Source organism: Leptonotus elevatus, chromosome 14 (assembly GCF_054856555.1).
Source record: "Leptonotus elevatus isolate MCC_2025b chromosome 14, RoL_Lele_1.0, whole genome shotgun sequence".
Lineage (NCBI taxonomy): Eukaryota > Metazoa > Chordata > Actinopteri > Syngnathiformes > Syngnathidae > Leptonotus > Leptonotus elevatus.
In genome coordinates this window covers 7,472,009-7,485,115 of record NC_141252.1, presented here as the reverse complement: position 1 = coordinate 7,485,115, position 13,107 = coordinate 7,472,009, and the positions used below count along the sequence as shown (strand labels likewise).

General features: G+C 40.4%; 1 protein-coding gene across 4 annotated transcripts; it reads left to right on the top strand.

The window, feature by feature from the left end:
• Positions 1-104: 104 nt before the first annotated feature.
• Positions 105-12,846, top strand: kdm1a (lysine (K)-specific demethylase 1a). Of its 4 annotated transcripts, none has more exons than XM_086095393.1 (22): positions 105-174; positions 756-792; positions 1,501-1,800; positions 1,915-2,080; positions 3,083-3,216; positions 3,305-3,383; positions 3,465-3,557; positions 4,062-4,168; positions 4,241-4,322; positions 4,422-4,516; positions 5,732-5,749; positions 7,102-7,244; positions 7,499-7,589; positions 7,870-8,004; positions 8,594-8,667; positions 9,634-9,745; positions 9,816-9,948; positions 10,033-10,220; positions 10,626-10,740; positions 11,222-11,349; positions 11,419-11,565; positions 11,690-12,846. In XM_086095393.1, the coding sequence occupies exons 2-22, from the start codon at positions 763-765 to the stop codon at positions 11,891-11,893; spliced, it is 2,574 nt and encodes an 857-aa protein (XP_085951519.1). In that variant the 5' UTR covers positions 105-174; positions 756-762; the 3' UTR covers positions 11,894-12,846. The 4 variants fall into 4 exon arrangements, with proteins under 4 accessions (XP_085951519.1, XP_085951520.1, XP_085951518.1 ...); XM_086095394.1 differs by having other exon boundaries at positions 1,912-2,080; positions 3,092-3,216; XM_086095392.1 differs by having other exon boundaries at positions 1,912-2,080.
• The last annotated feature ends 261 nt before the right edge of the window (positions 12,847-13,107 follow it).

Genomic DNA, 13,107 nt, shown 5'->3' with positions numbered 1-13,107 from the left:
GCACTAGCAACTTTTCCGGTTTTAGTTTTGACTGATAGATGTTTTAGCCAATCAAATGAATGTAAACGTCCTGGCCAACCCTTGAAGCGTCCATTCAGCATCGAGTTTTTTGATAGCAGCGTTGGGTGGAAGCACTGTGCGGTCTTTGTTTTGACATCTGCGGGGGATTGCGAGGTAATATTCATGTTTATAATAATTTAAAGTCTACACTTGTTTCTCAGATTAATACTAAGGTGTCGTTGCTAATGTGCCTTAAACGTACCAACATATTATCTATAGAAAGCTTTCCCCCCTGCAAATCGCACCTGCCATTACGTGAATGCTAGCCGGGGCTCATTGTTAGCAGCTAATGTAGCCTGCTAATATTTAAGAAACGTGAATGTCCTACTTTTATGATCTTTAAGTAACAAAATGAAGGCTTGAACTCCTGATTGTTTTACATAGACGTAGTGTGGTCATGACTTTAATGTTAAGGTACTATTGAAGGTCAATGTGAGCAAATATTTCGTCTGTAGCACTGAAATAATAAGCTGCAGCCTGCTAGCATTGCAGTGATCGCTAGCTAGCCTTATTGTTCATAATGGACGGCAGCGGTGTTACGATCGTTCGATTTAAGTGAATAAAACAGGTAGTGTAAACTATGCCGCGACTTCTAATTCGTTTGATTTTGTTGTTTAGCCAAGTTATAAATAATGTTTTTAATGGCCGCATTTGTTCGTAACACTATTATTCTGGTTCTGTCTTCATCTCTTCAGTGTTTGAATGGATATAACCAGGTGCACGGAGAAATGGGTAAAACAAGACAATGTTATTGTATCATAGAGCATCCTTTTTTCTTTATTTTATAAAACCATGACACCCACGCACGATTAACGCCACTTAATTCATCCAGTCTTTTTTTTTTTGGGCGTGTTTTGAGGCAACCTTGGTTGGTTATTATTAGCATGTTGTAACACAAGAATGAAAAGGATCTGAAAAGTCTTCTTTTAACACTACATGCAACCCTCACAATCCAGAATATAACGCGGGCACTGGTGTGTTTATTTTGATTTTAGCAGATAACACAGTTGTCATCTTCACTTTTGTTTCACGGTACAGTGAACCCACACCAAAGCGAAGGCAAGTACTGCATCATCCAACCTCATCACTCAGTCAACTATTGACGACTTTAAACACTAAACTAGAACTCTACACTGTGAGGTCACACGTTCTTTTGGGTCCAAAGCTGAAGTGTTCTCCGATGGTACCCCAACAGTTGTAAAAAATGTCATTTTATGTTATTTAATCAAGGCAGATTGATTAATAATAAATAAGATAAATGACCTGGAAGTATTCTATCAAGCTGGCCGGCACTCAGCTGAAAAAAAAAGTGGATCGTCGCCAATAGGCGAATCTTTGTTCAACAAATTCGCAAATGGCCGAGGGTTCACTGTACAACCATTTTATGCATTTCAACATTGCAAATTGAGCCATTAATTCCTTAGTTATCTCTCTTCCCAGGAGAGGCCTCCAACATCCTCCATCATGTTGTCAAGTAAGAAATCAGATGCCGGGTCCTCGTCCTCCTCCTCTTCATCCTCAGCGGGTGCGGCGGGAGGCGACAGGGCCCAGGGGTCTGATGCCCAGGTGGCTGCTTCCGTCTCAGCTGCGGGTCCTATGGACATAAAGAAGAAGGAGAGGTCGTCCCCTAGTGGTGAGTCAGGAGGAGCCCCTCTGCCTCACCAGGGCGGAGGAGGCCCCGGCGTGCTGGACCCGGACTCTGCTGAAGTCCGCAGGACCAGTCGACGCAAGCGACAAAAGGTAAACATTTTAGAATTGTATCGGTGGGCGTCGCTGGCGGTAACATCAAAATGACTGGGGCGTGTTGTAGAAATGCGGGTTTTAATGATGCTTTTATTGTGCCTACTGTTGCAGGTGGAGTACCGCGAGATGGACGAGAGCCTGGCCAATCTGTCTGAGGACGAATATTACTCTGAGGAGGAGAGGAACGCCAAGGCGGAGAAAGAGCGGAAGCAGGTCATCCCGCCACCAGCCCCTCCGCCAGAAGAGGAGAATGACAGTGAGCCCGAGGAACCATCTGGTGAGTCTCTGCTCCGTTTGAAAGAAGTGCCATTCGTCTGTAGAAAACAATGGAAATTTAAATTATACTTTTTTTTTTTTTACTACACAGGTAATGTTTATTATTTCGATTTTTTTATATATATATATAAAAAAAAAATAATAACAAAATAAACATTTTAAAAAATGTAATACTCACCATATGAGGAAGCCTGCCACTTAATGCATATGATGGATTAAGGTTATTATAGTTATGAAAAATAACAAACATTTATATGAATTCATTTGCTCCCAAAAACATATAAATAAGTTGTATTATAAATGTTTTAAGTGTCCTAAAGACGTATTTATACGTTTTATGTTTTTTTTTTTTTTTTTTTTTTTTCATTTATGCTCGAGCATACAGAAGGCTTTGATGCAGCCTCTCAACTGCAGAGAACGGTTTAGGAGATGGAAGTTATTACAAAAACGGCCAGCAGAGCAAAAGAGATCAACCAGGGCCATGTTGGAAAAAAAGCCACAGTTTGAAACAGATTTGTGAATAATGATGAAACTATATTCTAATGCTATTTGCTGCAAAACGGAAAAAGATAAAAATATACCTTTTTTCCTGATAAAAGAAGAGACTCTAATCTTTGTTTTGGTAGGTTCCATGTTTTATAGCAATATAACACAATATTTTATGGGCCTCGCAAAATCAGTCAAAATCCAGTAAAACAGCCAGGAGCGAAGGGGGTTGCTTCAGTGAAAATGGCTGGGAGTGAATGAGTTAACGAAAAAAAATGCTTTTAAAAAACAATAACAAAAACTATTTTACGTTTAAGTACAATTAACAATCTCTGTCAGTAAATTACATATTTATTTTAAATATATGTATTTCTGTATTGCCGTAAGGCCATACAGAAGAAGGAAGTTGGGAGAAGTAAAACATTTGTAAAAAGAACAAAACAGCCAAGTTTTGCTGTTGTGCTATAGTTATTTTTTTATATAAAGATAAGCATTAACAGACTATGTCCATAATCAGGTGTGGAAGGCGCTGCTTTTCAGAGTCGCCTCCCCCACGACCGCATGACATCCCAAGAGGCCGCCTGCTTCCCCGACATCATCAGCGGCCCCCAGCAGACTCAGAAGGTCTTCCTCTACATCCGCAACCGTACAGTAAGTGCACCCACACCAGCGTGACCTCTTCACAAAGCCTCGACTTCCGAACTTCATAGTTCCATCCGTGTTTAACCCCACCTACTAGCTTCAACTTTGGCTGGACAACCCAAAGATCCAGTTGACTTTTGAGACTACCGCACAGCAGCTTGAAACTCCGTACAACAGTAAGACACTTCAAATAATAGTAGTAGGAATGACAAAAATGTTCCTTCTGTTGCGATTGCACGTTCTTTGTTTCCTCTCAGGTGACGCTGTGCTGGTGCACAGGATACACAGCTACCTCGAACGGCACGGACTTATCAACTTTGGCATTTACAAGAGGGTCAAGCCTCTGCCCAGTAAGTTGACTTATGGCGTGAAGAAAAACAGACCTTATCACACCATCAAATTATCAGCTGTGTAGTCCACCCAAGCAAATAAAAAAACTCATCTCAAATAAATGCCTGTGCAGCATAAAGCTACTTAACTAAAAAAACTAAAGAAAAAACTTCTACTCGTCAAGTATATTCCAGAGCCTGTAATTTGTTTTACCTTTACTTGAGTAATTATTTGAGTGAGTACTTTTACCAAAGTTGTACTTTTACTCAAGTAGAGAATGTCAGTACTTTTCCCATCTCTGTTAGTAAGTAATATACATCATAACTATGGCGTTTTTTTGTTTGTTTGTTTTTTGCAGCACTCCTAGCTAGCAATTTGTAGAAATATCTCTTTATAGACATCTCCAGCCACAATTAGCAAAAGTACGGTACAGCAGGTCGGGTTGATGGATTCCAAATTCTTCCGCCTTTTATTAGATGCCATTGTGACTTTTTAAATGAATTGTTGACCGTGCTTTGTTACAGCCAAGAAGACTGGAAAGGTGATTGTGATCGGTGGAGGGGTGTCCGGCTTGGCTGCAGCGCGGCAACTGCAGAGCTTTGGGATGGATGTCACTGTATTAGAAGCCAGGGTGTGTATGCTGCACGATATTTTGAGTCTGACTGTTGGAATTTCTTGATTTCCTTTGGAATCTTGTTCATAGGACCGCGTTGGAGGCAGAGTGGCCACATTTCGGAAGGGCAACTATGTTGCAGATCTCGGTGCCATGGTGGTGACAGGCCTGGGTATGTATGAGCCAATCATTTGTCTTTATTGTCATCAACCTGTAGAGGGTGCTGTTGCGTCTAAATATTTCCATCTGTCTGGTTTGTGCACTTGCTCAGGAGGGAATCCCATGGCAGTGGTCAGTAAGCAGGTTAACATGGAGCTGGCCAAGATCAAACAGAAGTGTCCGCTGTATGAAGCCAATGGCCAGGCTGTGAGTATGATCGGCTTAAAAGTGAGAAGCAGCTTGCTAAACTGCAAACAGGCATCAAGTTGCTGACACGTGCATGCAATTGGCATGATAGCAAATCGTGTTTTCCTCATACAGTGGCTGAGACGGTGCTAGGATTGAACAGAGTGGAATTTATTTGTCCAATTGCATTTTTTAAATTATATCATTCAATTTAATTAGAATTTTGAGTTGATTTTGTGTTGCACACTACACAGAACTACAGTTTGTAGTAATAAAAATTGGGGACGATGCCAATAGCGATTTTTGGCAGAAAAAAAATACAGATTAATCTGCCGATTATTTAAGAACATATATTTAATGCATAAAATTGTGTTCCCACTGCATTTGTGTGTGAATATTCATTATTTGAAGGAAAAACACTCCAGAAGTCGATCTTCCCTTAACTTTTAGCATTAGCACTAGGCTAGCAATTTAAAAACAAAGCATGTTTTGCATTTAAATAAATATACCGTTAAATTACAGTGGAATTCTTACCGTCGTGCATTTAGTTTTACAGTTAACTCCAGCTGTCATTAAACAGCTTAAAGGACGCTTAGGGACAACAGAATAACCAGCATAAGATGCGCTACACACATGCTAGTTGCTAATGCTATGCAAGCATAATGGTGCATTCAGGGTACTTTTACAGTGTCGGAAACTTTGGCTTTCTTTGATGATAACGTTTTAAGGGGCAAATAATCGACCATTTGGCCGATTGTTTGAAGGCCTATAATGGGCCGATTATAATCGGAGGCCGATTAATTAAAAATAATGTGCAGTTCTAATCAATTTCAGCTCCTTTTAAAAATAAATCTTAAAATATTTCAATATATACCCCTTTAGGAAAATGGTGACCATAGTTGTGGTGAGCAAGTTCAGCTTATTACTTACTATAAGTTTGTAAATGAGGTTTGGATAACTGTGAGTAAGAGCTATTCCTAAACCACATCAACACTATGAACCGTGGTGTTATTTAACCTCCAAACAACTGCTGCAGAGCACAAAACTGATCTGGCCTGATGTCATTCAGTCTCCTCTAAGACTCCAGTAATAGGGTGGAGGCTTTTGAGGCATCACAAATGAAATGTACATGTTTTCCTTTTGTTGACTTAATATGTTCTCTCTCCTTCCCTCCCTCCCCTTCCCCCCTCCCCTCCCCTCCCCTCTCTTGTTTCGCCAACCACTGAACAACTAAAGGGTGAACGGTGCACTAGTGTATGTATTGGTTTACTTACATCATCCATTCCTTCTTTCATGTACTGAATATCATTGTGGAAGCAACACCATTATTTCCCTTCTCATTTTCCTGGCTTCTCCTGTTTAGAATAAGATAAGCCTGTTATTAGCCTCGCAATAGGGGAATTCCAGTTCAGAGAAGTGGACAGTTGCACACAAGAATGTTATCAATAGATATACGGAAGAGGATTAGGGCTAGTGAAGAGAGGAACAAAAAGGGGGGGTTGGCAGGATTCTCACTTTATTCTCAGAATTTTGACTTTAACTCATTCACTGCCATTGATGGCGATAGACGTCAAAAATTCATTTGAACTGTTTCTATTAGTTTAACTTTTTTTTCTCACTTTTGTTAACAAGAGTATGAAAACCTAGAAGAAAATTATTGTACATTTAGAATATATAAAATTATAAAATTTGTGATTAATCGTGAGTTAACTATTGAATTCATGCGATTAATTACAATTACAAATTTTAATCGCCTGATGCCCCTAATTTTTAATAATATTTTCTTTAAATAAATGATTATTTAAAAAAAAAATTCTAGGTTTTCATACTCTTGTTAACAAAAGTGGAGAAAAATGTTAAACTAATATAAATAGTTCAAATGAATTTTTGACGTTTATAGCCGTCAATGGCAGCGAATGAGTTAAAGTGAGAATTCTGACTTTAATCTTAGAATTCTGATTTTAGATTGAGAATTACGACATTGTGACGTAGAGCTATGAGTCGGGGGTCAGAAATTCAGAATTCTCACTTTAAAGTCAGAATGCTGAGAATAAAGTCAGAATCCTGCCAACCTTTTGTTTTTTCCCCCTTCACTGGCCCTAATCCTCGTTTGCTGCCACAATGTTGTGCTCGTAATTTACATTTTTGCTACTCGCAGCCCAAGACAAAAAATAGGATCAGATGTCAGGTTACATTGATAATGTATAATCATAAACAGACCTTTTTTTTGTCATTTTTTTTCAAGAGGAAAATTTTACTTGGTTGTAGTTAGGCTTGAAAGCTGTTCATATTCAAATCAAATTTCCATTAATTGTCGTCAAAGCTTGATAAATGTGAAGTTTGTGCTTTTGACTTGTGTCACTCATAATCCTTTCTTTTTAACGGGTGTGCGGCTCTAGCCCTGCATTGTGTGTACGTTAATAGTGAACTGACTTTTGCATGTTTATTTTTAAATAGCAATAAATTGTGAACGCAAATGTACAACCCTTTTAAACACGGTGTTGATTAAATATATTACAAAAAAATATTGTATTTCAGTTGTAGCCACTTGCGATGATGGCTTAGTGTGTTTGTTCAAAGACTCCTTTTTGTCATTGCGCGTTCAGGTGCCCAAAGAAAAAGACGAGATGGTGGAGCAGGAGTTCAACAGACTGCTGGAGGCCACCTCCTTCCTCAGCCACCAGCTGGACTTTAACTTCCTCAACAACAAGCCCGTCTCCCTGGGACAAGCCCTGGAGGTGGTCATACAGTGAGTACAGTGCTCATGTCCAATATTGTATACAGTTAAGCCCACAGCACGCACGTGTGGACATTGAGTTTGCGTATTCTTCAGGTGGCCTGATTTCAAGCCAGTATCTCTTTTTTACTTATTGATTACCGTAAATGTGTGGTCTGCAAACAAACGGCAAATTTGAAAGCCTTATTAGCAAAATGGTCCCTGTCCTGAATGTCAAATGCCGTTATCCAAATACTTTTGGACATAAATGTATAATATATGTGTAGGCTGCAGGAGAAGCATGTAAAAGATGAGCAGATAGAACACTGGAACAAGATTGTGAAGACGCAAGAAGAGCTCAGAGATCTGCTCAACAAGGTGAGCAATAGAAAATAAAAATATATATTTGTAATTAAATGAAATAAAAAATATTTAAAAAGAAATATAATAAAAATATTGTTTTATGTCATTATTATTATTATTTTTTTATTAAATAAATTAATATATTTAAAAAAATTAAGAAATAAAAAAATTAAAATGAAATGAAAAATGAAATAAAATAAAAAATACTATTTTTTTATTTATTTAAAAAAATGTTTTTTTTTAATGATTATTCAGAATTGAAATCTGAATCTTACCCTGGTCTTTCCCTGCCCAGATGGTGTCCACCAAGGAGCGCGTGAAGGAGCTCCATCAGCAGTTCAAAGAGGCCAGCGACGTCAAACCGCCCAGGGACATCACTGCCGAGTTCCTGGTGAAGAGCAAGCACAGAGACCTCGCGTCACTCTGCAAAGTGAGCTGACCAATCACAACACGACATCTATGCTACACTACTGACACAATATGGAGTTGTTGTGGCAACTTGCACTCATTTTGAAAAGACTTTGGGGTGCGCCTGTGGGAATTTTGGTCCCTGTTGAAAAGCAGTGAAGGATTCCCGAGCGACGTTTGACCTCAGACGTCTCGGCCAAGGCTTCAATTACAACGTTCCAGTCAAAGAACGAGCACTCACGTTCTAGATGCTAACTCTTTCCAAGCGGGCATTGCGGCTTTACGTTACATACCGCCTGTCTGCGTTGGACACTGTCTGCTGCTACTCTGAGGCGCAATTAGATTTCCTAAAGGTTATAATTGGTAGCGCGAGGGATATTTTACCGGCAGCCCGACCCGGAATCTTTTAATACAACGCTATCGAACGAAACCAGACATGCTATGTTTAAGTGGTTTAATGCCTCAGGCGGGATGTATTATTAGCACCGGCGCTTGAAGTTTTATTTTGGTGGGGTGTGCAAATAAATCACCTCGAAAGCACGAACACGCTTCATGGTCTCAGTGTGAACCAACGGGCAAAACGGGTCCAAAACGTTGTGCTTTTGTTGCAGGAGTACGACGAGTTGCAGGAGATGCAGGGGAAGCTGGAGGAGAAGCTTCAGGAGTTAGAGGCCAACCCGCCCAGGTACCCTAACGACTTTGTAGATATCATGGCCGCTCATATTCTTAACCTTTACCCTTTAGGTGAAGAATAAGTCTACAGTAATATATATATATATATATATATATATATATATATATATATATATATATATATATATATATATATATATATATATATATATATATATATATATATGTACGTAAGTATTATTTGTACTGATGAGCTGGGAGTAGTTGAGACATCTCAGTGACAGTATATCCATCTTGATTTTGTTTCAGTTGGTAGGCTTTATTTTTAATACATATTTGTCTGGATACATTCAGTGTTTATTAAGTGTCGTACACATGTTTTCATGATCATTGTTTCATGAAACACAAAAAGTTGAAGCGGAAAAGTAAATGATTTGTTACCATTATTATTGCAATCCGATTTAAATGCGTCTAAATGCGGTATTTTGGCTAATATTGCATTGGTGGAATATGAGTTAAGCAGCAAAATCCAGCCGTTTTTATCAATATCAGAAGGCGGCCATTTTGCTACTTGCTGCTAAGTGAAAATGACATCACAAATGCTCAGGTCTCAGGTGACAACCAATCACAGCTCAACTACAGGAAACAGGGGAGCTGTGATTGGTCCTGGCCTGAGCCCTGAGCAAGTGTGATGTCATCATTAGTCGACAGCAAGTGGCAAAATGGCCGCCCCCTGAGATGCATAAAAATGGCTGGATTTTGCTTCATAACTCATATTCCACAAATGCAATATTAATCAGAATGTCACGTTTACACTAATGAGGTCACATGTAACATATTATTGTCAAGTAATGTTGAAGGTTGACTTCCCATTTAGTAATAATTAAAATAAATAACCTAAAATAATTAATAATTCATGGTGGTTCTGTTAAAAAAGTAATCACCTTTTAAATCTCGCAGCCTAACTTGCCATCATCATCTCCCTTTTCTTCTCTTTATTTTTTTTTTGGACCTGCAGTGACGTGTACTTGTCGTCAAGAGATCGGCAGATACTGGACTGGCACTTTGCCAACTTGGAATTTGCCAACGCCACGCCCCTCTCCACCCTTTCGCTCAAACACTGGGATCAGGCACGGTTTTGTTTTCACGCCCCCTAAAGCGTCTTAGCGGCCATTGCTCACGCGCGACTTCCCTTCACAGGACGACGACTTTGAGTTCACCGGCAGCCACCTGACCGTGAGGAACGGTTACTCGTGCGTGCCCGTGGCTCTCGCGGAAGGCTTGGACATCAAACTCAACACGGCGGTGCGGCAGGTTCGATACACGGCGTCTGGTAAGTCTCTCCCGTCAGAAATGCCATTTATAGAAGATACAGCGTGTTTTGACATGATCACCCCCCCCCCCTCCCCCACTCCAGGTTGCGAGGTAATCGCCGTCAACACCCGTTCCGCCACGCAGACGTTCATCTACAAGTGTGACGCGGTGCTGTGCACGCTACCGCTGGGCGTGCTCAAGCAGCAGCCGTCTGCCGTGCAGTTTGTGCCGCCGCTGCCCGAGTGGAAGACCTCCGCCATACAGAGGATGGGCTTTGGGAATCTCAACAAGGTTTGCGAGTGTGAACGTAGCTTCGACGTGTTTAAAAAAACTCCCAGTTGAAGTTAATTGTCAAATTAATCATAAAGCAAAGCGGTGTTGACCTTGATGCTGAATGTCCATGCAGACGAAAGAACTTAATTGATAATGTGATATTATCATCATCATTATTATTATTACACTATATTTATTCTGAATCATTGGCGTAAGAGTGTGCGAATGTGTGTAAGGACACACGCATCATTCTGTACTATGAGGACGCTTGTGTCCTCCCCTGTTCTGCCGCAGTGCATTATTATGCAATGCGCTGCAGTACCCGCTGCCATCAGCAGGGGGAGCTCACTCAAACCATTCATCCAATACAAATCCCTTTATGCTTTCCCACTGCTCAATTGTTGTACCTTCTGTCTTTTTCAGGTGGTGCTGTGTTTCGACCGCGTGTTCTGGGACCCAAGCGTCAACCTGTTCGGTCACGTGGGCTCCACCACGGCCAGTCGGGGCGAGCTATTTCTCTTCTGGAACCTCTACAAAGGTGATTCTTCATCGGCAGTGCCGCACAAGTCTCCCTGTTGCTGAAAATAAGATATTTATATTTTTTTAATTAAAAACTACAAATTGGAGCAAAGTAAAATTATTCTGATATTAACATATTCTTTTTTTACTTATAATAAAATAAAATAATTAAAAAAAAGTTTTTTAATTTATTAATTATTTAATAATTATTATTTAATCACTTACCTCTTTTTTTTTTCCCGAGTCTGGGCCACAATATTTTCAGTACATAAGGAGAACAATTTTTCCCTTTCACAGCATAAACTGCTACTTGTAGTGTATGGAAAAATTTAGCTTATTACAAGCCAACCTACCAACTATGGATGCTAATTGTTAGCCTGTCAATGACAATTTCCATTGAATGTTAGCATTAAGCCACCAGGGCCAGTTGTTTGGATGTTTTAAATAAACAAGAAGCTATTAATACTAAAATCCCGCCAATGTGACTTGGTCCCTCCCAGCTCCCATCCTGCTGGCTCTGATGGCGGGCGAGGCGGCCGGCATCATGGAGAACATCAGCGACGACGTCATCGTGGGACGCTGCCTCGCCATCCTCAAGGGGATCTTCGGGAGCAGTGCCGTGCCTCAGGTAAACCGACTCAAAATTCCAACTGCGACCCGGACGTTCCCGTGTTAACCTTGTCCGTTGCCGTGGCAGCCAAAGGAGACGGTGGTGACGCGCTGGCGCGCCGACCCTTGGGCGCGGGGCTCCTACTCGTACGTGGCGGCCGGTTCTTCGGGCAACGACTACGACTTGATGGCGCAGCCCATCACGCCAGGTCCCGCCATCCCGGGAGCCTCGCAGGTAAGTGTGCACGTACATACCAGAATGCATTTTATAAAAACATTAGGTAGCAACATAACAAAATCAAGTCAAGAAATACCTCACGATAATTCAAAACATAATTTTTTATTTCTCGTTATTCCAGCCCGTCCCCCGCCTCTTCTTCGCCGGCGAGCACACCATCAGGAACTACCCGGCCACGGTACACGGCGCCCTCCTCAGCGGCCTCCGTGAGGCCGGACGCATCGCCGACCAGTTCCTCGGCGCCATGTACACCCTCCCCAGGCAGGCCACGCCCTCCGCCGCCAGCAACCCACCTCAGACTCAGCCCGCCGCCGCCACAGTCTGAAACCTTCCTCCTCAAGACTACAAAGACTTTTTTTTTTTTTCTCCTCCCTCCCCGGGGATGTGAGCCGTCGTCAACATTCCAAATGAAAAGCGGCCCGGATGATGAGATGAGACTTGGGGGAGGGGCAACGTCTTCATTTTTGAAGCACGGACTTCATTTGTTTGGACATGTGAACCCGCCACACAAAAAAAAAAAAAAGCCATTCAAGTGCAGCTGGACGTGTCCTCAGTTAGTTTGTGGAGTGTAGTATAGCTTGTATGAAAAAGATATATTGAAAAGAATGGCATTATTTCACCGTGTTTATTACTTTATTTTTATTTTTATTATTATTAAATGACTGAAACCACAACTTGAAATGATGTATGATGGCTACCACAAAATTATGGTTTAACATCATTACAGTGGGTCTAAAAATTCTACATACCTTTAAAATGCCAGGTTTTTTTATGATATAAAATGAAATTAAAAGATAATTTTTCAACATTTCCCACACATGATCTCACCTAACCTCTGCAACCTAATTGAAAAATGTAAATGTTTTTAAGAGAGAAAAGTTCAAATTGCTTGTGAAGGCTACGAGGCTGAGCTAAAAATTGTGAGAAGACATGGAATGAGCTGAACATGTTGGAGTTGTCATGGTTTGCATCTGTCATTTGATGTAAAAACTAGATGAATATGATTATTATTTTTTTTGCATTTTTGACTTGAAAATTTTGTGAATGGGAATAAGATCGCTTGAATGATCTGAACATGTTGGAAGTGGAATGTTTGAATCAGTTGAGAAATGTTGAGCAAGAAAGGAAAATGTAGAATATGCCTTGTATATGGGATTTTTTTTTTTATGAATTTGGAATGGAAGTGACGACTGTTCATTGAGAATGAATGGTAAATTTTTGTGGGAAGTGAATTGACTTGTAGAATATGACAGTGTATTAAAAGTTTTTTTCCCCCAAGAGTCCCAAGGGTGAGTTTCAAAAGGGAATGGCATGAATCTGTGATCTTGAGTGCATCACTATAAATGATTGGGTGGAAAAATTAAAATTTTCGCAATGAGAAAAGTAATACCCTGGATGGCGAGAATTTTCAAAATATGTTGAAGTTGGAATGGTGAGAAACGGTTAATTGGGCAAGTAGTAGCGGAACAAAAAATGTGTAGAGAATTTAAAATGGAGAATAAAATAAGTACAATAATAAAATATGCCTGAAGGCCTCAG